At 37.9% G+C, this 21350-nt stretch overlaps 2 protein-coding genes across 4 annotated transcripts in view; both read right to left on the bottom strand.

Moving 5' to 3' along the window:
• Positions 1-620, bottom strand: part of Scgdelta (sarcoglycan delta) — an 810958-nt gene extending 810338 nt beyond the window's left edge. Inside the window, exon 1 of the mRNA XM_083120140.1 lies at positions 377-620. The gene's annotated coding sequence lies outside the window, so the exon portion shown is untranslated. The remainder of the gene's footprint in view (positions 1-376) is intronic.
• Positions 621-1528: 908 nt separating this feature from the next.
• The window catches only part of LOC145985379 (uncharacterized), a 160434-nt gene continuing 140612 nt past the window's right edge, over positions 1529-21350 (bottom strand). Inside the window, exons 7-12 of one of the 3 annotated variants that reach the window (XM_083119338.1) lie at positions 19999-20142; positions 17878-18059; positions 15134-15234; positions 11756-11896; positions 7992-8129; positions 1529-4202 (exon numbers count right to left, since the gene is read on the bottom strand). In XM_083119338.1, the coding sequence (XP_082975464.1) occupies positions 2615-4202; positions 7992-8129; positions 11756-11896; positions 15134-15234; positions 17878-18059; positions 19999-20142 (2294 nt within the window). In that variant the 3' untranslated portion in view covers positions 1529-2614. The remainder of the gene's footprint in view (positions 4203-7991; positions 8130-11755; positions 11897-15133; positions 15235-17877; positions 18060-19998; positions 20143-21350) is intronic. The other 2 variants (XM_083119339.1, XM_083119340.1) reach the window with 2 other exon arrangements.

Below are 21350 nucleotides of genomic sequence, written 5' to 3'. Positions count from 1 at the left end.
ATGTATATACAAACGTTAATTTGGACAACTTCTACATCTTTAGGTCTGTTTCAAATGAGAACCAGATTTCTGTGTGTCACGATCAAACAGAAGGCTGGTGATTTATAACATCTCTTAAAAGTTTCACGAAGGCCAGAAGTTAGTTATTTTGGCCCTAAAATTATCCTTACACCACTCTCTAAATACGAACTTGCACCAACGAAGTCGAAAATACTAGATAAAATTCATTCACATGGCTATCGTACTCAGCAGACAAATGATTATATTTTCGAAACCGACCATCGTGACTCAATTTGCAAGATATAGCTACTGCGGCAAAACTTCATAAAAATCTAAACGTAAAACAATACGTATTTACAAAAATATTGCAACTTACCTTCACAATCTACGAAAGTCTGGACGAAACTCTTTAGGTAGAAGTCAAGAAAGGTGCACGCAGGCAGGAATCAGGCTGCCCTCTAGGTTGCACATAATCAACTGATACATTCATATAGAAGCCAAATTACTACTGACAAACTAATTGAATTGTAACGCTGTATTATTACCATGAAGACAAAGTAAGCAGCCCAATACTGCCCCGTCAAACTACCTTCCTCACCACGCTACGGACACAAACACTCGCAAATTCCAGGTTCCACAATGCAACTGACGTTGCAATGGTATTGAAGGCAACGCACTCGAACAAAACACGATCGCTCACCTTGATAAGGGGCAGCGTGTGTCAGCTTGAAAGAAGTAAGATCTCGCAACTAGACTTATCCAAATGAGGACGTGATTCACAGCTGCTGCGTTCTTTCACGTCGGTTTTGCAGCGGCGACAAGGATGAAAGATGATTACTTTGCAACATAATTATTCTACATTGAGTTAATGCCGTGTGCGTTGATTGGACGATATTTTGCTTTCAAAGTAAAAGAAAAAGTTGTTAATTTTTTGTTGTTCTTATACCGATGACGCAGTTGTCTATCTCATTGGAGGAATGGTCAAGGCAGCACGTTACGATGCCAGGGGACCAGAATTCGAATCCTGTGTGACACAGATGTGTCTGTCTCTCCCGTTGAAAATTGATTGATTGATTGATTTGATGTTTTAAGTCCACTTTATCGGGACTGGACCTACAGTTTAAAGTGGGATCCGAACCATTTGTGAGGTACATTGCACGGTGCTTTGTATTTGTATTTTTGTTATTTAGCGTCGCTTTTATGCCACTTACGGCTACTCGCAACGATGAGGATGGGTGATGATTCGAGGTGGCTGCATCCGTGACTTCCATGGAAAGTACTGGCCAAACATCCGGGTTGACTGAGGGAAAACCGTAGCCAAACTTCAAACAGGAAACAGAATTATAGATAAGAATCCCCCTCCCCCCCAAATAAAATCACAGTCGCCTGTTGACATATGTGAATAAAAGCTATCCACTTCTTTTCCACAGACATATTCAGAGAAAATGCCTAAAATATGCCGGCAAGTAAACGATTTAAACATTATCTTCAAATATAAACTTTATTCACATAAGTATTTCGCTTTTTTCTTGTTAAAAGATATTGATTTTTCACTTCATTTGGAACATAAAAATCACATTCTGTACAATTATAATGATAAAAATTGTTAGATCGCAATGCAAATGATGTTCACGATTATTTCTCGCGGATATATACATACATATATCTACAAAATCTTCATAGAGCTAGAATTGAGCTCTTCTCGTGGAACTAGACTGAACCAGAGGCGCACCATAAAACAAAGGTTACAAGAGGAAACTGAGTACTTGGTTACTCTAACTGGACACAACAACAAAAGCTACTTAACAGCATGTACAACTTCAACACATATGCATGTTATAATTGTTACGGACATTTGGCACTGAAGCTAAAATTTCAAAGTAAAAATATGTTAGAGTCATATTCTGTCGCACTTTGCACAAATACATCACAGATGACAAAGCGATGTTCTTAGTTTTCAGAAACAACAATGGAAAAAGTGTTACGTTAAGATGGTGTTCTGGGCTTTTAGCCTCACTTTTATGCACTTCTGTTTCATAATAAATACACTAGTAATATTTAAGATCCCTTTTGGCACATCCGAGACCATATCACATTTAAAAGTTGTTTCAGTTTTGGCAATTTTATCCCTCAAAGTATGGACCTAAAATTTGCCGCCATCTTGTGTTAGGCAGTTTGGAAATCGCTTGAGTTTCACCTGATGCACCCAGGAATGGAATGTTCTAGAAACGTTTTTACAATTAATACTGAGTGGTATCTTAAGAGTTGTTTACGTTCTTCTGAATCCGTCCACGTGGATACACGGCTTACAATTTTGAACGTTTCAAAGTTGCAGCAGTGTACCTTGCAGTGTTACCAAACACTGCAGGATTTTACAAGTAGTCTGCTTCTTGGTCCTTAATTCTTACAACATTTACAGGACAAAAGCATTAGTTCTACAGTTACAGGGTGACACATAACTTAATTTCTATGGTTCCTGTGGATTTGAAACAACCTACGTTCCGCTAAAACGTCATCCCTGAGTTGCATACAAGTGAAACAGCGGTCCTAACTGAAAGACTAGTACTGTTGATATATAAGGGTTGCATTTACCGGTGTCTGAAGCACACCCTAGCTATACAAATGTCTCAGGGTCTTTGGGATCGCTGGCGATTATTTCGCGTCTCTTCCACACTGTTCCTTGAGAACGCTTAGCCCCTCTGGTGGCAGGTGTGGTTTGTTCGGCAGTGCTTGTGCTTCCAGTCACTTCTTGTTCCAGTGCTGATACGTCTGGAAGATGTGCAGTCAGGTGTTTCGTTCCTGTGTACCGTCTTCTGGTGTACTTTTTCTTCTCTTCACCCGCTGGGGTTTTCGTCTGCATGTCCGTTGCAGCTGTTCCGGTGATGTCTTTGATGCTTGTTTTGCTACCCCTTACCATTCTCTCCAAATCTGCTGTTTTTGACCTGATGACTCCACTGCCTACAATTCCGCTAGCGCCTTTTGTTTCCTTGGCGTGCACCTTCGTGTCGGATTTCTTCACTGCTGAAGATCCTGGTACGGTGACAGTGGCCGTTGAAGATTTATGCTTCGGTTGCTTTTCTGCTGCTGGCTTTGCGCTGGCTTTCTGCTGAGGTGTTGTGGTCTCCTTTCCAATGACCACTGTTGACTTCTGCTCCTTTGTGGTGAACGATATCCTAGCGGTCGTGGTGAATTCTTCAGGGAAGTATGGTGATTTACCTTCTTGAACTAGAGGGGACGTTGGGGGCGAGATGAGGGTTGGGGTTGACGCTCCCGAGTGCCAGGAGGGTGGAGAGCCAATGCTCAAGGGCGTGCTTGGACCAGACGTGTACAGAGGATCGGTCGAAGGCGTGTTCCTCAAGCTCGGTGCTGACGTCACTTCCGTTGACGAACCTCCTATGGCAGAATCGTAGCTCTGTTTCGAAGACAGTATGGAACCTGCTTGCTGTAAGGACATGACGCCTGTGATTGGGTGACCTACGACCGATGAATCGCTGCTTCCGGAACGTCGACGGTGATGATCTTGCGTAGTCCTTCCAGCGAAAGAGCTGAACACCGAAGATCCAGATGATTCTTGTCCCCCTGACGTCACGCCACTCTCGTACGTCTTGACGACGAACGGTGACGTCACATGACGGCTGTCAATGTACAAAGTGCTGCGAGCTATCCTCGCCAGGTCGCTGTCGTCACTTCGCTCGCTTTCTTCAATGTATGGAATGTCTGAGTCGTCCAGGCTGAGGGCGAAAGATGTGGCCGGTAAGCTGGAGGCGACGGGCTGTCCGGCAGGGGCCTGCATGGGAACGGGTATCTTGAGGCTCGCGGTGATCACCCCGGAGTTGTCGATCACCGGAGAGCTCAGCCTTCTTCCGGGCGACTCCGGGACCTTCAACGTCTGCTCCGAGCCGCTGCGCTGCCGAGGTTCGAACTTTGGATCGATGAGGTCGTGACACTCTTCTATCGACGCCGACCGGCTCTTCGACGTCTCGCCTTCTTCCGATTCGTCCCTTCTTCTCATGCTGCTCATCTCCCTCTTTCTTCCAGACTCCTCTTTGGTCGAGTCTGCGTGGGCTGTGCTTTTGTCTTTCCTCCTGTGGCCAGTCTCGGCTTCGTGACCGTGTCGATGGAACCATCTGCCGCTGCCCTCTGTGTCCTCCTTGCTCCCTCCTTCTTTCTTCTTCGCTCTGTCTCTTCCACGATCCTTGTGACTGTAAAGAATAGATAGAACTTGTGTAAACATTTTTAACTCCATGGTCAATTAGAAGCAAGATATTATATTAAAATTATACCAGAAACTTTCAGAAGGTTTACTAATTAATTTGGTTTAATTTGCTTCGCTTTTATAGCACTTTTGACTAATCGCAAAAATGGAGATGAGAGATGATTGGATGAAATTGATGAAGGGACAAAGTCCTCTCATGCCCATCAAGTATGGACGCCTGGCGTCATAGCGCGCTGTGCTAATCACTCCGGCAAGGAGGTCGGCACCCAGGATGTAGAATTGTATCCTTGCCTTATGAAATCTTACGTCGAGAAGTGATACTGAAGCTCGTGTCGACTATGTGTTCAACTTCTGAACACCTATGACGAAAAGTCAAATTCCATTCTTATTCACTTTATTGATATTTGACGGGAACCAATTTTAATAATGTGGCTTTTACAATGTATTCAATAGAAATTACATTTATGGATGCAGTGAACATTAGGCAGCCTATATTGTTTTAACATGTGTTTTCAAATAATAGGATGGCTGAATGTTACTTATACAAGGCTACAGCTGAAGTTTATTCCAAATTTCACATAGAATCTAGTTTTACTTTCCAGTGTAGCGTTCATTTGTATTTAAGAGAAGTGGAAGCCCTGAAACAAATCCCTTTAGAATATCTACATACTTTAACCATGATCACGACTCATTCTCAGGGAAAGCAATAACCACCTGACACAATCATTTTAACCTTCCTACTTCACCCCTAAATAGGCACGCATTTAGGCTATGATCCAGTTCAGGCATTGGTACAACCTGGTTAGGTCCTTTAGAATATCTAAATACTTTTCGAGAACGAACCCTACTCGAAAAGGATTAAGTGTTATCTGACTAGTTTAACCATCTACAGCAATATTTAAATAGTATGCACCAGTGAATATTTATTTACTTAAAGTTTCAGGTACAGTACTGAAATACCATTTTATACTGAAACTGTAGCAACAAGAAAAAATAAAAATAACAACAACAAAACAAGACAATACAAGATGGCAGACAAAAAAAATGTTACATGTACATTCTTAGTGATTGTCGGAAACTGTGTTCTGACAAGAAAATATCAACATTTACAGGCAGGTTATTGTACGCGTGTAAGTGGGGGAGCCTATAGTAAAGAGACCGCTGTATGAGAGAGAGCCTTGTAGCGGGAATGTGAAAGAGCTTTACGTTTCGGGTTGGCCATGCGGCTACTTGTAGTTGAAATTGGTTGACAAGTAATTCTGTTTTGATTTAATGATTTTATGCAAAAATTTCATGTCTGCTAGTTCGTGACGAGTGTGTGGTGACTGGATGTTCAAAATAGACATAATATCTGTTTTATGGCGGTGTCTATAGCGAGCAATGGCAAGGTAAAAACTGAGGACAGAATCAATCCTGGAAAGATTAGTTTCAGAAGCCGTAGTCTAGATGGGAGAGCAGTATTGAAGAATGGGAGAGATAAAGGATTTGAAAAAATATGCTAATGGCTGATTGGTTTTGGATTTCAGGGAACCTGTACAGAATACCAAGGAGACGCATGACTCGTTTAGTAGTATATGTAATGTGCTCATTGAAGTTTAGCTTTTCGTCTATGATAACACCAAGATCTTTTTGAGAGCAAACCTTTTTGATGGGACTGTTTTCGAGAGTATAAGAAAAGAGCACTTTGTTCCTTTTTAAGGAAATGGTGAGGCAGGAGTATTTCTGAGGATTCAATTCACATTTCCACTGGCGACACCACAAAAGTAGTTCTGTAACAGCTTCTTGTAGGATTAGTGAATCGCGTTCAGATGAAATTTATTTGAAGAGTTTACATTCATCGGCAAAGAGAAGTACATTTATGGGAAGAGAAGACAGTCTGTCGGGCAGATCATCCATGTAAAGAAGGAACAAAAGTGGGCCTAAGACACTCCCCTGGGGGACACCGGACAGGACGAGTAGAAAGCTGGAAGAGGAGCCACAGAGGATAACACGCTGCTCTCGTGTCTTTTAAAGATAGAAGTTTACCGTGGATGTGAAATCTGGATTGTAATTTATGAAGAAGGAGATTATGGTTGATTTTATCGAAGGCTTTTGAAATGTCCAAATATATAACGTCAAGCTGGGAATTATTTGAGATAGACTGAGTAGCATGAGAAAGTAATACCGAATGATTGGTCAAGCAAAAGCTGCCTGGAAGAAATCCATTCTGGGCAGTATTTATAAGGGGAGATGTGAACTTCAGCAACCTGTCTTTGATTATTTTCTCACATATGATAGAGAGAGGTGACAAAAGAGAGATAGATCGATAAGATTTTACCGAATGTTTGTCTCCAGATTTATAGGTCTTTACAACATTTACATTTAGAACAGTTCAGGAAACACACCTGCATAAAAGCACTTGTTTAGTAAGAGACACAGAGGGTGAGCCAGGGAGTCTGCAGTTTTGCGAAGGAAAAAAGTCGGAATTTCATGGGGACCTAAGGGACGGCGCAATGGCAAAGAGGTGAGGAGAGATTTGACTTCTTGAGGAGAGGTTTTAATCGAAGGGAGTGTGTGAGAACTAACAGAGTTTACATGAGGAAGAGGTTCGGAAACTGTCTCTGAGAAGAACTTTTCATGAAAAAAATAGTTAAAAAAGTTGTGCTCTCTCGTCTGCCACAGCGGTGTCAGAATTATTTGCAATATAGGCACACGAGGGTTTTGCTTTCTCGAATTTAATAATGAGTAGAATTTCTTCGGTTCAGCAACACACTCGGCTGTTATGTTATTTACATATTCAGTATACCTTGTTTTGAGTAAGTTTTTTAAATGTCTCCGAATATCACAAAAGGTTTTATGGGTATTTTTATTTATGCATACATGCCTATTGTGGGGAACATCTTAGGTTTTCGTTTAACTTTTATTGGAAATGGTAAGGGTGTAATTACTCGCTGACAGTGTAATAAAAATTAGAAGTTCGTCCTGTATTCCTTACAATGAGTTCAACGTTTTGTGAAACAATAACGTGAAAAACATAAAGAGGTTATTTAATCAATATACGTTGCTTATATAACACCGTAATGTTTGATTCACACTAAATAAACCTGCCATCTAGAATTTGCAGCAGGGTAGAATTTAGGAATCAAATCTTCAAATAACCAATCTGTTTGAGATACATGAACAAGCGCGCGTGGACAAAGTGTATACACAGTGCTCTTCTTCTGACAGTACACAACGGTGTGGCACCTTATTCACAGCTGACAATAAAAACTAGTAATCGGTTAGTGTTAAAAGAATGATCACTTATACCACAGTATTTTTTGTGGCACCAGAAAATCAATTTGAGATGTTTGCTAGAGGGAAAGTCTATTCAAGTAAAATGTAATGCCATAGAGAATTACTCCTATAATAATCTTTACCTATGAGCGTATCGTAATGCCGTATTTACTAAATTAATTACATTGGGTTAAACTAATAAATCTATTATAATATCCAGATAGTTATCATGCAAAGAAACAGAAAACGGAAAGTAAATGATTGAAGATATTAGACTGTGTCAGATCTTCATAAAATCAGTTAGCATTAAAATGAAAATTTTAAATATTATCAGAAAGGTTGAGTAATCGGAAAGAGAAACATGAAACAATTACCATGTTCCAAAAGATTCAAAGTTCAAGAAGGTATTTCTGATAAAAGAAACTTAAACTCGAACAAAAAAGCATGCATCGTTGTTAAGAATATCGAATAGTGGAAGGCGATAGACAAAGAAGTCCCACAACTGTTTATTTTGTCTTACCGGCGGAATAATGCCACATCTGGACCACCTAGGGCCGCTTTCTCGTGGAGGAATTCTTCTCTCGACCAAACTTTACGATGGCTATCGTCTTTCGCTAACAATGTCTCGTCACTTCGACTTATGTGTCTTTCAGAGGACCTGCAGAGACATTCGAAAGTTACAATACAAGATTACCTTTCCCCTTGTGAAGTCAATTTAAATAAAAATACAAAAAAAGAATTTCTTTTTATGCGTAATGCAAAATGTAGAGAATGAAGCAGATAACAATAAGCAAAATTAATTTTCAAATCTATATATTTTTTTAATCAAATAAATATGCACACTGACGTTTCGGTCCACAAAATAAATTTTCTATACTCTATCAAGGACGCTGTGCATAATTAAAATCAAAATAGATAAAGACGTTGTTATAATAAGATATAGAATTGCAGAATACTTTCACGTTGTATTCGTTTTCTTCACATTCTGCTTTCACATCTCACGCTTCAATCAAATATGTTTACGGTACAAGATTCAAGATGCATTTCTGTAGTTCGGATCCCAGTGTAAACTAACTGGTTTGTTTAAAAAGTGGGGTTTTAAAATAAACTATGTTTTGCCCGACAGTATACACTAAAATTATAAGCAAAAACAGTTCATTGGCATCAAATCCAAAGTTGAGAAATATATATCTGGCTTGACTCATCGATATGATATGAAATGGATAACATCAGTGCTGTAAACAGATGGGGACCGTTCTCCATGTCGCCAAGGTTTACTAAAAACGAAACGCCTCATGAAACGAAATAGATAAAAGACATATACAAACACTGTATAAAAATGTTAAGTCTTCATTCTTATCACATGAAAGGCACTTCAAATGCAATATTGGCATTTCAATATTGTTGAAATATAAATGAAATAAAAATATTTTTACTCAAAAAATATCTACAATCAAGAAGCTTGTTGGATGAAAATATGAAATTTGTTTCTTCACTTTCTCATCTTGACAAACACAAAAACCTTGAATGTTCTAAATTTATCCACGTTCCTTAATGTTTTACGTAATTGTTCTACTTATTATTACCTTTCCATTCATAAACTCATTTCTCTAACTTTTTCAACTTTTCCAGGCTCCTGCAAACCCTCTCGAGTTGTACGAAATTAACTCCAAGTATTCATATATGTTTAAGATTTAGCTTAGGAATTAGATGTTCTGAAATATGTCCATTACCAAATGAAGGGTTTGTATTCTACCGGAAGATTCACTTAGTTTATAATAGGTTCCTGACTACAGTAATGCACCTCTATAAGGATTCGAAAGCATTGATTCACGTTACTATACCGCACTCCCTATTCGAAAGCTTTCAGCGAGATATTATCATAATAATAGTATCGTAATTATTATCTTAAAGTAAAGGTTTTTCATCGAAATGTCCATATCGTAATAATTTACTTTCCGTGTTACTGTGCCTATACTGCTGTGTAAGGATAAACAAGTAGGTGAGACCATGGGAAAATGATCCCTCTAAGGTTTGGTAAACCATATTGCACATAAATATCACAAGCTATGAAAGACTATTATTACACATATGTTTTTATGCACAACTTAGCTATTATTGAATTTTATTTCAGAAATAAAGATCGTTAAATATTCTAGGAAATTAGACCATATTTAAACAAAGCAGTTTATGATATGTGACTTCATTGTTGATATGACTTCTGAAACAATGGTGAATATATTGTGCACTTGTAACAAATAGTTATTTTGAAAAAGAAGTGTGAAGAGATCAATTGAATATTATATATATATATATATATATATATATATATATATATATATATATACACACACACACACCCACACACACACACACACACACACACACACACACACACTTGGCGACGAGGATTGAGATTCGATAATGATGAGTAGGGAGCGGATTTTTAGGAAAAAAAACATTTCTTTTTTGGTCTCACATCCTAGAATATGCAGCCATCTTTAATAGTGACAAATTGTTTTGAAAAAATTAAATCGAAAATATTACACAAATTAAATGCATACAGAAAGTTATGGGGTATTCTGATAATCCCCTGTTTTAGGTAGCTAATTTAGGTTATTGTTATTGTTAGGTATGTGATAACAATATATAATAATAGTCGTATGTTTAAACAATTTGCTATATCTTAAAAAGGAGGCTAGAAGATATAACTACACACAAAATGCAATAATTAGGAAAACTGCAAACCTATCACTTACTTTACATCAAGAGGTGTTGAAATAACGTTGTCTGCTGTAACTTTTTAAGGAAAGATGCAGTTTAAAGGATGGCACAACTAACCGAGCAGAAATCAAGCATGATCGTTTTTTCCCTGCTCTCACCTAACACGTATGAGCAATCGCAGAATAATGTACGAGTTTATTAAGCTAAAAGAGTATCCTTTTAAAATATAATTTTAGCCTTAAAACATACAACCAAAATTGTAGTGTAAGTTTCAGATATTGTATCACAGATAATCTACGTACAGTATGTGCTTATTATTGTTGTTTACAGTGTTCGAATTAAAGTGCTCAGGAGAACCTTACTTTCCTTTCTTGCAAGCTCTGCATTTTAAAATTCGTTTCCAATCCAGGAAGGAGAGTTATCTCATGGTGTTTACTAATAATCATCTATTTTCAGTAATATAACGTAATTATATGATGGTAAATTTATAATTGTTAAATTATATGTTAAATAAAAATCATGAATCTTCAAATATTGAATTGTTAATAACGAAATGCAAGCTATTGTTATGGTAATAACCTAATTTGAATGGGCTTCTATTATACATATCAAAACCTTTATCGAAATGTGAAAAAGCAAGTTCTGATGCCACCGCCCTATTCTACAGGGTGAGCCAAAAGTCCCATTACCCCCTATTTGTTTTCCTATTTATGTATAATATTCATGGTCCAGTATAGTATAACAGGAGATACATTTGATCAGATGAGGCTATAGACAACAACTTATTCCAGAGTGTCTGTGTGTACGCCATGATTTTCATAACAGAGAATTATTCGCCTTCAAGTACGTGATGATGTGGGCTCCTGCAATGTCTACCACATCCCTGTTTCGTCCATATTTCTTTGAAGATGCTGTGAACGAAATTAAAAATCTCACCATGTTACATGACTGGTTTAATCTTGAACGGCAAAATTGAGGACTTCTTGGTCGAGTCTGGTTCCAGCAGGATGGTGCACCAGTACATTATGCTATTGCCGTTTGATTAAGGGTTTGGAAACCAATGGATTGGAAGAGGTTCTGAACATTTGCGAGCACCTCTGAAGTGGTCACCCAGAAGTCCGGATCTGTCTGCCATCGTGTGATAACGCATTGTGGGGTTACATCAAACAGAAGGTGACTAGCAAACGTTACGAGACAACTGAGAAACTTAATGAAGCCACTCTTAATGCATTTGATTCAATCACTCCAGCAATGCTGAGGAGAATTTCCCATTGTACTTGGAGGCGAATAATTCTCTGTTATGAAAATGATGGCATACACGGATACACTCCGGAACAAGTTGTTGTCTAAAGCCTTATCTGATCAAATGTATCTCCTGTTATACTCTACTGGACCATGAATATTATTCATCAATATGAGAAAAAAAGACAAGGGGTAATAGGACTTTTGGTTCACCCTGTATAATTTCTTCAAGTCAAACGCTGTTTGCGTATCCACATGCCAATAACATTAGTTTGTGTGCACTCTTTTGCATGCATACACTGTTAATGTTTTACTTACTTGTCTAATCTTGTGGCTGACGGGGCAGTAATTTCGATTGGAACGATTGTGATGTCATGAGGTTCTGTTGGTGTTCGGGGCACAGAGGAGCACTCGCTGCCTTCAAATACGCTGCTGCTTGTATCCAGATCGTCACCGATGCTGCAGACAAAAAATATTGATTACTTAAAACAATACAGGTCATTTATAAGATTAACACAACTAAGAACTAATTTTACATGGAATTCAGAGTGAATAACTGTCAAGCGCTTATTTCTGTGGACATAGTGGTTTCCAGCATTGTTAACTTAGTATTCATAAATGAACTAACTAACTAACTCTCTAGCCTTCTTAACCCTAGGACGCATACCCAAAAATATTTACTACTTTACATAGGTGGGGTCTGGTAGACCCCATCAAAATATATCAGTCAAAGTAATTACAAATACTTATTTTGTGTACAACAAGATAAGGAAATCACATATTAATGTCGTTTTGAGATATCCACACGTATTTTATCACAACTGTTACAAACTAACTAACTCTCTGGCATCACAAAACCTGAAGGTTTATCGCCGAAGAAACATAAAACCTCCACCTCTCTCTGTCTTGCGCACTTCCAATCCAGTTATTACTATCCACACCAAGTTCTAACAGGTCTATTCTAACATTTACCTCCCATAGTTTTACAAACAAACAACAAGATTCGTACAATATAATATTTCATAACATATTTCTTCCTTAATGAAATACTCCCATGGGTCCTTTGGCATGGTAGTTATAGTTCCTGGTGCAGGTCCAGGGGCATTGTGAAGCACATTGTGTTGACGAGTTTGTGCAATAGGTTTTGGAATAGAAGACCACATTGTACCATTTCTTCTGGTCAAAAGAGTTGAAGCAGCAACTTCTTAATCCGAAGAAAATGTTTCATTCTCACCTCTGTCTAATTCACTTTCAGCTGAACTCGATGTTTCGGATCACATGTCCTGGGTGTTTTCGGAGCATCCTTCTGCATCATTGTCCTAAATACTATCTTCAGAGGATAAAACTCCCTCTTCAGCAAGCCACTCAGCGTCAAATTCACTACAATTACCATCTTCTGGATTCACAGAACGCTCATTCTTCCTTTTTTTAGAACTCATTCTCACTAGTTGAAACAAATACCATGAAAAAAGCTCCAAATCTCTAAATCACACTCATAGGATGCAACACTAACACAAACCTGCCATGATTCAAGTATCCTATGCATCATTGATATTACATACATAACTTATATTTCAGCAAGAAAGGTGACAAGTTGTAAATAATATTGGTGACGTACAGCAAAAGTGCTACCGGAAGAAACATGACAAATAGCATGTATTTCTTCTTCTTACAGTAATGCGGCCAATAGAAGTATAGCTTTATAGACGAATATTATGAACTAGATGTGAAGCTGATTCATTAGCGCCATCAATGAAGCACCTGTAAAAGCACAATGCTAGAGTTGAACGAGAGAAAAATGCATTGCTATGAAAGAACTAGTGCCTAACATTACAAAAAATGTATTATTTCTTGTTGGGGTCTGAACGACCTCACGTATGGAAACATGGGGTAATGATACAAAATAACAAAATTCACAAAAATTGTTATTGGTACGGGGCTATAATTTCGTACGTTATAAGAACACATTCAGAAGTAAGATGTCACAAACACTGAAGAACTGATGCGCATTTATTGTATCAGAAGGTGCTTTAATATACTATGTGGGGTCTGAGAGACCCCACATATGCGTTCTAGGGTTAAACCCGAAGGTTCGTGGCGGCAGCAACACAGGCCTTCCATCTATCCCTATCCTGAGCAAGATCTATCCACGCTTTTCCATTCCTACCGATTTCCCTTAGGTCCATCTCAACATTATCCCTCCATCTTCGTCTTCGTACTGGTCTCTTACCATCAGGTTTCCCAACAAGAATCCTGTAAACTCTTCTTTCCTTCACATTCGTGCCAAATGCCCTGCCCACCTAAGTCATCTTGATTTAATCATTCTAATAATATCTGGACATGAATACAAATTATGTACTTCTAATTTATGTAACCTTCTCCACTCACTTCTGGAACTAAAGGTTCTGCTTTGTGTACTTCATTTATGTGTGTATTCATAAATATATATTTAATTCAGGACAATAGAGTTTCGTCTATGGACAACCATAAGTTTCCCTCTAGAAGGGAGGGTTCAGGATTATCCCACAAGCAAAAAATATCCCTACTGGCTCCCAGTAAGTTTGGCATTTTGACTTTCTATCAGCTATGAAATTTTCTTTCAAATTACTTCCTCAACAGTATCAAATTAGGACCACATATAATTTCGGAATCGATTTTAAACAGTTCCACATTAGACAACATTGCATAGGAAAGTATGTTGATCTCATTACCTACGAAAGCAAATGACTCTAGTGGATACTTCAGTGTATTCAATTTTTCTCGTCATGGATAAATGATTTTATGTCATGGATAACAGATTGTTTCTATCTATTCCTCCCATGTTCACGTCCACGCACTGTGTATCGGTAGTACAGGGTGTTACAGACGTACCACTCATTTGACTTAGATATTGTATGTGCTCCCATTCATTCATCTCAGGAACGAAATAAACATTCGTTCTGAAATTAACTTGGCGCAACTGTTTCTTGAAATAGTTAATTTCTTATTTCCAATGTTAAATGTGATTCGGCAACATATTATTATAACTTAGAATAGTAATATACTTTTTTCAAATATATTTCGTCTTTCAAATGAAAGTCTGTGTTTTGGATGTTGACGGAACACACTTTTAGGAGTGGTAAATCATATGAATAAGAAGTGTAGGAAAATTGTTATGCGTGGAAAGTTAGAAACAGCCAATAGATTCATTGTATTTTCATACAAAACCCAACCGAAAGTTGTATATCTCTTGTTCCTCAAGCTATATGAGAACTGCAGATGTCTTACAGAATTATGTCCATAAATTGGACCCTTACCTAAGGTTCCCATTTGTAAATGACATGTACTACAACGTCTCATAGTTATTAGAGCAAATGCAAACGCCTTCGTGTTTGTTAAGTGAAAAATCAGAATATGCATGATTGGGTGAATATAGAAAGTAAATGGATTAGACGAATGGATTCTCTGGATAGCTAGCAAGTTGTAGTTGGTTTGTAGTAAAATCGAAGTCTGTCGTATATTAGATCCTCACCACGGGTTTCTTCACCTGGAGAGGAGAGAAGAGATGCTCTCTCTAAACGTAGTGTTACAATGATATAAGCAGTAGAAGCACTGGACAATGGATAATGTCCAGTTAACATTGCATGCTCAGTGTTCACTTCGTTAGCAAAAAAGATATTCAACAACTGTACAAATTGAGCAGTGTAAAGCACATACTCTTCCCCTATGGAGCACCTTTTGCTGAGTAACCGGTCCAAACTGTCAGGATGGCTGTCCATCATGTGAACGTACACCTCATCCAGGAGTTCCGACGACACCTGCAATTGAAAGAGAAAATGGAATTATTAATTAAAACTACTTTAAATGTTATAAATCGCTTAGCAAAATATGTATATATAGTTTCCTGATCTGATCTAAATAAAAACGCGAAAGGGACCAAATCTTTCTAATCACGTAGAGAGTGCTCATAAGTATTTTATATGAGATAAGATTTCATGGGCACAAAATTAATTTATAAATTTGGTACTGAGGAAAGAAACCTTAGACAGGAGAAAATGAACTCTGGAAGAAGGAGAAAGCACCAAAATTCAAATAGACCTAAGAAATACTATGGAAACTCTAAGAAAGAAAATTGGTTCTAAGGGAAAGATAATTTGCCTTGAAAGGAATAAAAGGAAAATAAGCTATGAAAAATGAAAAGAGTCACAAAATAAAGGTAGAAAACTCTAAAGGAAGTCAAACAAGTCATGTAGTGGCAAATAAGCATTAAGAGAAAGCAAATATGGTTTGAAAAATAAAATAATCCTAAAAGAATATAATATTTCGCTAAAGGAAGGGAAGCAGGTAAATAGAAATGAAAATTAGCTCTGACAGAAGGCACAAATTCGCCACTTTTTGCTCAGATAGGCTAATCGTGACTGTAGCTACAGTCTAAGGAAGAATATTAATCACTGAAAAGCTTTTTAACAAGGAATTAAACCCAGGCAGTTGCTTATCGAATACAAGAAAGTATTTTTTATAGTAGGTAAACTCTAAAGAGATGAAAGTTGGATATGATCCTAGAAGCAGACATTAATATTTGTATAGCAGAAAATGTGGTTCTAAATTAATAGGAGTACGCACTACAATTAAAAATCTACATTAAACTTTACAAAATATGTCATATTAGCAAAACAGAAAGTGAAAAAAGAACACTGAACTATTACTAAAATAAGAAATAAACTCTGCAATAAAGGTAAAAATGTTCTTAAATATTAGCACCTGACTCTGCAAAAAGAATAAACAAGAAGCTTTCAAAATAACGGAAGTGTATTGTGTAAAGGGATATAGGCTTCAAGAGAAAGAAAATAAGTTCTAAGAGAAATGAAAAGTGCGTAAAAGTTTAGATTAGAATGTAAACAAGAAAATGAATATGTAAAGGTTAAACTAAGGAATGCGTGGATGTAAAACAAATAGAGTGTCAGCAATAGAAACATTTGAAATAAAATTTCAATACAGGCATAAATTTAGTCGATGAAAGTTTTCTGAAAAAGACAGTTCTGAATTCTCCCCTTTCATTTCATACATTTCATACCATTCGAACACTGGTTAATTGGACACATTGACACAATTGCTATTAACTTGTGAATGCACAACTTCCCCTACCACCCCATAGGTGTGCCCACAGAGGGGATTCATGCCTCGCCTGCGTCATGGGATTTTTTTGGGGGGGACAAGGTTTATACGAATTCCATATATCTTCACACGAAAATGGGGGGATCAAGGCCCGTAGCTAGAACTAACTGCCAGGGGGGGCTTCACGGGTTATCAGGGGGGGCGCTTTGTAAACCAAGTCCATTTTCCAAAATTTTAATAGTATTAAATGAAGGTAAATTATGTGTGTCGGGGGTCATTAAGTTAATTTAAAATATAAAATTTAGAAATATCATACAAATACTACAGGGTTTTTTCTATAACTTCTGAAACATCTCTTGAAGTTCTAATGACTACTACAGACATCATCCCTTAATACACACTCCATACTATTTTTGATGATACTGATATTTATATCATACATGTTAAAATGTACAATATTCACTTCAATCGTAGTGCCTACCGTACATTCCACCCCCGGCCAAAGCAATAAGACTTGGAATCTGTTGACATTTGACGCAGATGCGGAAGGAATGTGGATAATGACATCAAAGTCACAGATTTCTGTCACACGAGAGACTACAACAGAGACAGGGAAGGTACAGATAAAGAAGGCTCCCTATGAAGGATCTTTCTAAAGTTTAGAGAATCTTCTAAACACTTGCCGCTGCTTAGTCTTCTGCTCATAAACAAGATGAACGAACGAAGTTGTGAACAAAATAATATATCTGTCTACATTTTCACTCTTCACCTCAAACAAATTAGAATACAAAATTGTTTTACTTAATGTCAAAGGGGCTGGCGGCAGTGCCGGGGGAGGATGACGACCCTGTCAGGGGCTCCCCTGGCCCCTTCCTGGGGGGATCGTTCTTTGATTGACTTGTTATTGATTTTTAAATATGGTTATCTTGTACAGTTTTTCTACCTACCTGTGGTTGAAATGCCTCTTATGCCTTTAGAATCGGTTTGGATGGAGGGGGCGTGGTATTCGCATATTAATACAAGGTTAGTCAAGCAGACAGTGGCAGTGAAACTGGGCAGTTTTGTACGTTTTATGTTAGCAAACATGAAAGTGAGCCTAAAGTATCTAAAGTAAACATATATTGCTGGAATATCTGTATTGTATTTTTTGGCAAATCTTGTCTGACCAAAATAATTTGAGTAAATAATACGGCATAAAGGGGAGGGAGGGCAAAGGGAATGCTCTACTTTTTGGAGAGAGTGTGTCATAGGCTTTTGGGGGGATGGGCACCCTGCACCCTCACATTATTACATCTTGCCAGCCGTCAAACTGAATTTTGATTGGGAATAGAAAAAAATGCAAATACCTCAAATAATTCCTTATTGTGGTCGATCATGCTGCGAATCACATTGATGACGTCAATCCTCTCTTCTGCTCTCTCCGCTGACATCTCCTTGGTGCTCCCGGGCTTCGAATAGTGGAGGATATTTGGGGCGAACAACGTTGCTAGATTGTTGCTGTCCATTTTGTTCCCTGATTTCCATTCACCTGAGAATCAAAGGGAAGAAAGAATTGAAATTAGAATTAGGAGTGCGAGAGAAGACTCCTTGTCAAAAAAGGAACGCAGGAACACTGCCGGTGCCCAAAACATGAGATGGGAAGGGAGCGGAAATGTTTTTTATTTGTGAGATAGTCACATTTATAAAACACCATACTAAATACCATACATATTTGGGGGGGGGGCAGAGGATGGTATGGTTGAGGATGTTCGCCCCGCCCTCTCCCTCTGGTACCACCATGGCGTTGGAGGGGGCTCGTGAATTTGATGCATCCAGGAAACATTTTGGGGATTATTTCAAAGCACTTAAACCATACACACATATAACGCACACTCATAGACGTCCCAAGGTCATTTGCATCCTTCCATTGGAATAAGTAAAAATTGCTAAATTTTTATTAATTTATTTCTAATATTTCTATTCATTTTCCTTTTTTCTTCATTTCTGGTTTATTTTCTTTAGATATTCGCGTTCTTTCCATCCTGTGTTTTGATTGGTTTGTTTCTGCCACTTTTGGCTAATCGCGAAGATGAGTATGAACGGTGATAACATGAGATTGATGAGGGGACAATCACAAAAATATATCAACGACATAACACCCCACTTGCACTGGCTACGAGTCTAGAAGTCAGAGCCTCCCTAGGGTGTACTATGTGATAGGAGGGTTGGTATTTGGGTGTCTTCCGAAAGGATCATCCCCACTGTGCGAATTAAGCTTTTTCCTTTTGAGGGGATGCTCACCCAGTGGCGTATTTGTGATTTCATTTCGGGAGGTACATTTGTTTGGGGGTATGTAGTCAGTAAACTAAACTATTACCTAGCTTTTCTAAGTCACTGAATCGTATGATAACATTTAAACAGTGGCGGCGATTGGGTACTGGGGGACAAAGACAGTTAACTTTATCTTGGTAGACAAGGCTTAGGATTAAGAGGCCATTCCACAGGGACAAAATATGAAAATAAGTAGGGAATAAGTGTAATTTAGGAACACTTAGTACTTACATTCTAAGAAAACCAAAAGCCTTACACAAAAATAGTTTTGTAACTACGTAGTAACACCGAAAACATTGACGACATTTCTGCCGGCCTCCAAGGTGGAGTGGTTAACACAGCGTGACAGGACGCCAGGTGGTCCCAGGTTTGAATCGCGGACTGGGCACGGGTGTTCCTTGGGAGTTTCCCTTCATCAATTTCATCATATCATTCCTCATCTTCGCGATTAGCCAAAAGTTCAAAATTATAATTTCAAAGTTAAAAAAAATCAATTGACCCAACGTATATTGCCAAGTTCAAACGTAACGTTCTTCTACCCCACCTACATGTTTCTTGTGAACAATTCAATGCATGAAAAATTTGAACACTATGACACGAAAACTTAAGTGGAAAACAACCTCCTTTTATCCGGACTCGGTGAGTTGTTCAGTTGCAGAATTGTGTTCTTTCTTAATCCACAAGGCTGCATGCTTCCGACAGGAACATCTTTGACGACTGGGTCATTAATGAACACGAATATAGTTAAGCATAGATAAGCATATGCTTTCAATTCAATTTCCTTTGATGGGGCTTTTGCCCGGGATAAAATTTCTTGTAAGGGGGAAATCCCCCCCCCGTTAATTCGCACACTGATCACCCCTCACACCGTCTTTCCTTCCTGTCTTTTAGAATTTATTTGTCTTCCTTGCTTCTTCTCTATTTTGTTCATTATTCATTTACTACTTTTTCTCGTAGCAAAAAGTGGCAGAGAAGCGACGCTAAGTAACAAAAATACAGATATAGTTTTTGTCACTTAAATAATTACAAACTTATATTACAGCAAACGTTTAGAGTTGTCGACCCCATTTTGAAATAACCGTTATTCCTCAATCAAATCTTTGTGAACCAAAAGCTACCCTAGATATACTCACCCTAAGTGAAAAGAGAGATCTTACCTGAGTGATCCCTACGGTCCACAGAATTGTTGGCAACAATGGCGAGGAAGGTGAGAAGAGACGAGAGGGTATCTCTGTTAGGAACTGGCAGAAGCTGGACTAGGTGTTGCAAGGCTTCGAACTGTAACCTCCTGTTTCGTATTTCTGTGTAATGAAATAAGAAATATGTCAGTTCCAAAGCTTGACAATTAACAACAGAAAATGGTTGCAAAATAGGTTATAATTTTTTCTTTGTACCTCCTAAATTAGTACAACACAAAGGCATAATGTAAAATTAACAGTTACCTTCAACATAATAAATATCTTAGTTTAGTGTATTAACTTAATGTAATTAACTTAAAGTTCAATACTTATTCATGTACAATATTACAAATAAAATTCTCCAGAAACAACATCTGATATATAGAAATAAAAATAAATATCGGGTAATTCTTCATAGCTTAATTGAATGTCTTATTGGTTACTAAAATTCAAATTATGAAATTTAAAGGTCTATCTTTTGATTGATGTGGTGTTTTAAGTCCACTTTGTGCACAGTAAGGCTAATTGGGACTGGGCCTACAGTTTAAAGTGGGATCCGAACCACTATGTGCCTCCACCGGGTATCGAACCCGGGACCCTTTGATTACAATTAAAGGTCCATCTGTCGAATCAAATTGCTTCAAAGCTTACACTAAAAAAAGCAAATAAAATGCATCATTTACTGATCCCTTATGTAAACAAGGATAAACTAAGGATGTAATGTAGTCAAATTTCAAAGTAATTATAATTTACATATTTCAAGAGTAAAAAGTAATTAGAACTGGGTTGAAATAAAATTAAAGTAAATTGCTTAATAATGCATTTGTAATAATGTGAACAAGAACTAAAACGATATGATAACACGTCTCCTTCACAAAATGCTAGTTATATGTAAGTAAACGAGAAACAACCCCTTGTGAAGTGGTCGACTTTTGTTCTCACCATCGAAGTTCCGAGATTCAAATCCCGGTGTTGGCATGGATGTTCTTCGTGATTGAAATGCGAAGTAAAATAAACCAAATAAATCAACTGTCACCCATGCTCTCTCTCTCTCTCTCTCTCTCTCTCTCTCTCTCTCTCTCTCTGCACATCCCTCACTTCTCCTTTTGCCACCAATTATTCCAAAGCATGTCATATTGAGCCACGTGCCTGGTCTAAATGTTCTGAAGCATAATAAACTGGTCTTGTTCAAACATCAGCGATAACCACATGAATCCTTCTTTCCTTCTGCAACTCTATACGTATAATTTATCCCAGCAAATATTTTCTTGAAATAGTCCCATTCTGAGATACGATCTTGGGTCTTCCAAAGGGACTCTCAAACAGATTTT

This window comes from Lepisma saccharinum, chromosome 3, assembly GCF_977018435.1.
Source record: "Lepisma saccharinum chromosome 3, izLepSacc3.1, whole genome shotgun sequence".
Taxonomy (NCBI): domain Eukaryota; kingdom Metazoa; phylum Arthropoda; class Insecta; order Zygentoma; family Lepismatidae; genus Lepisma; species Lepisma saccharinum.
Note: the sequence above shows the minus strand (reverse complement) of the source record. Positions and strands in the feature narration are given on the sequence as shown.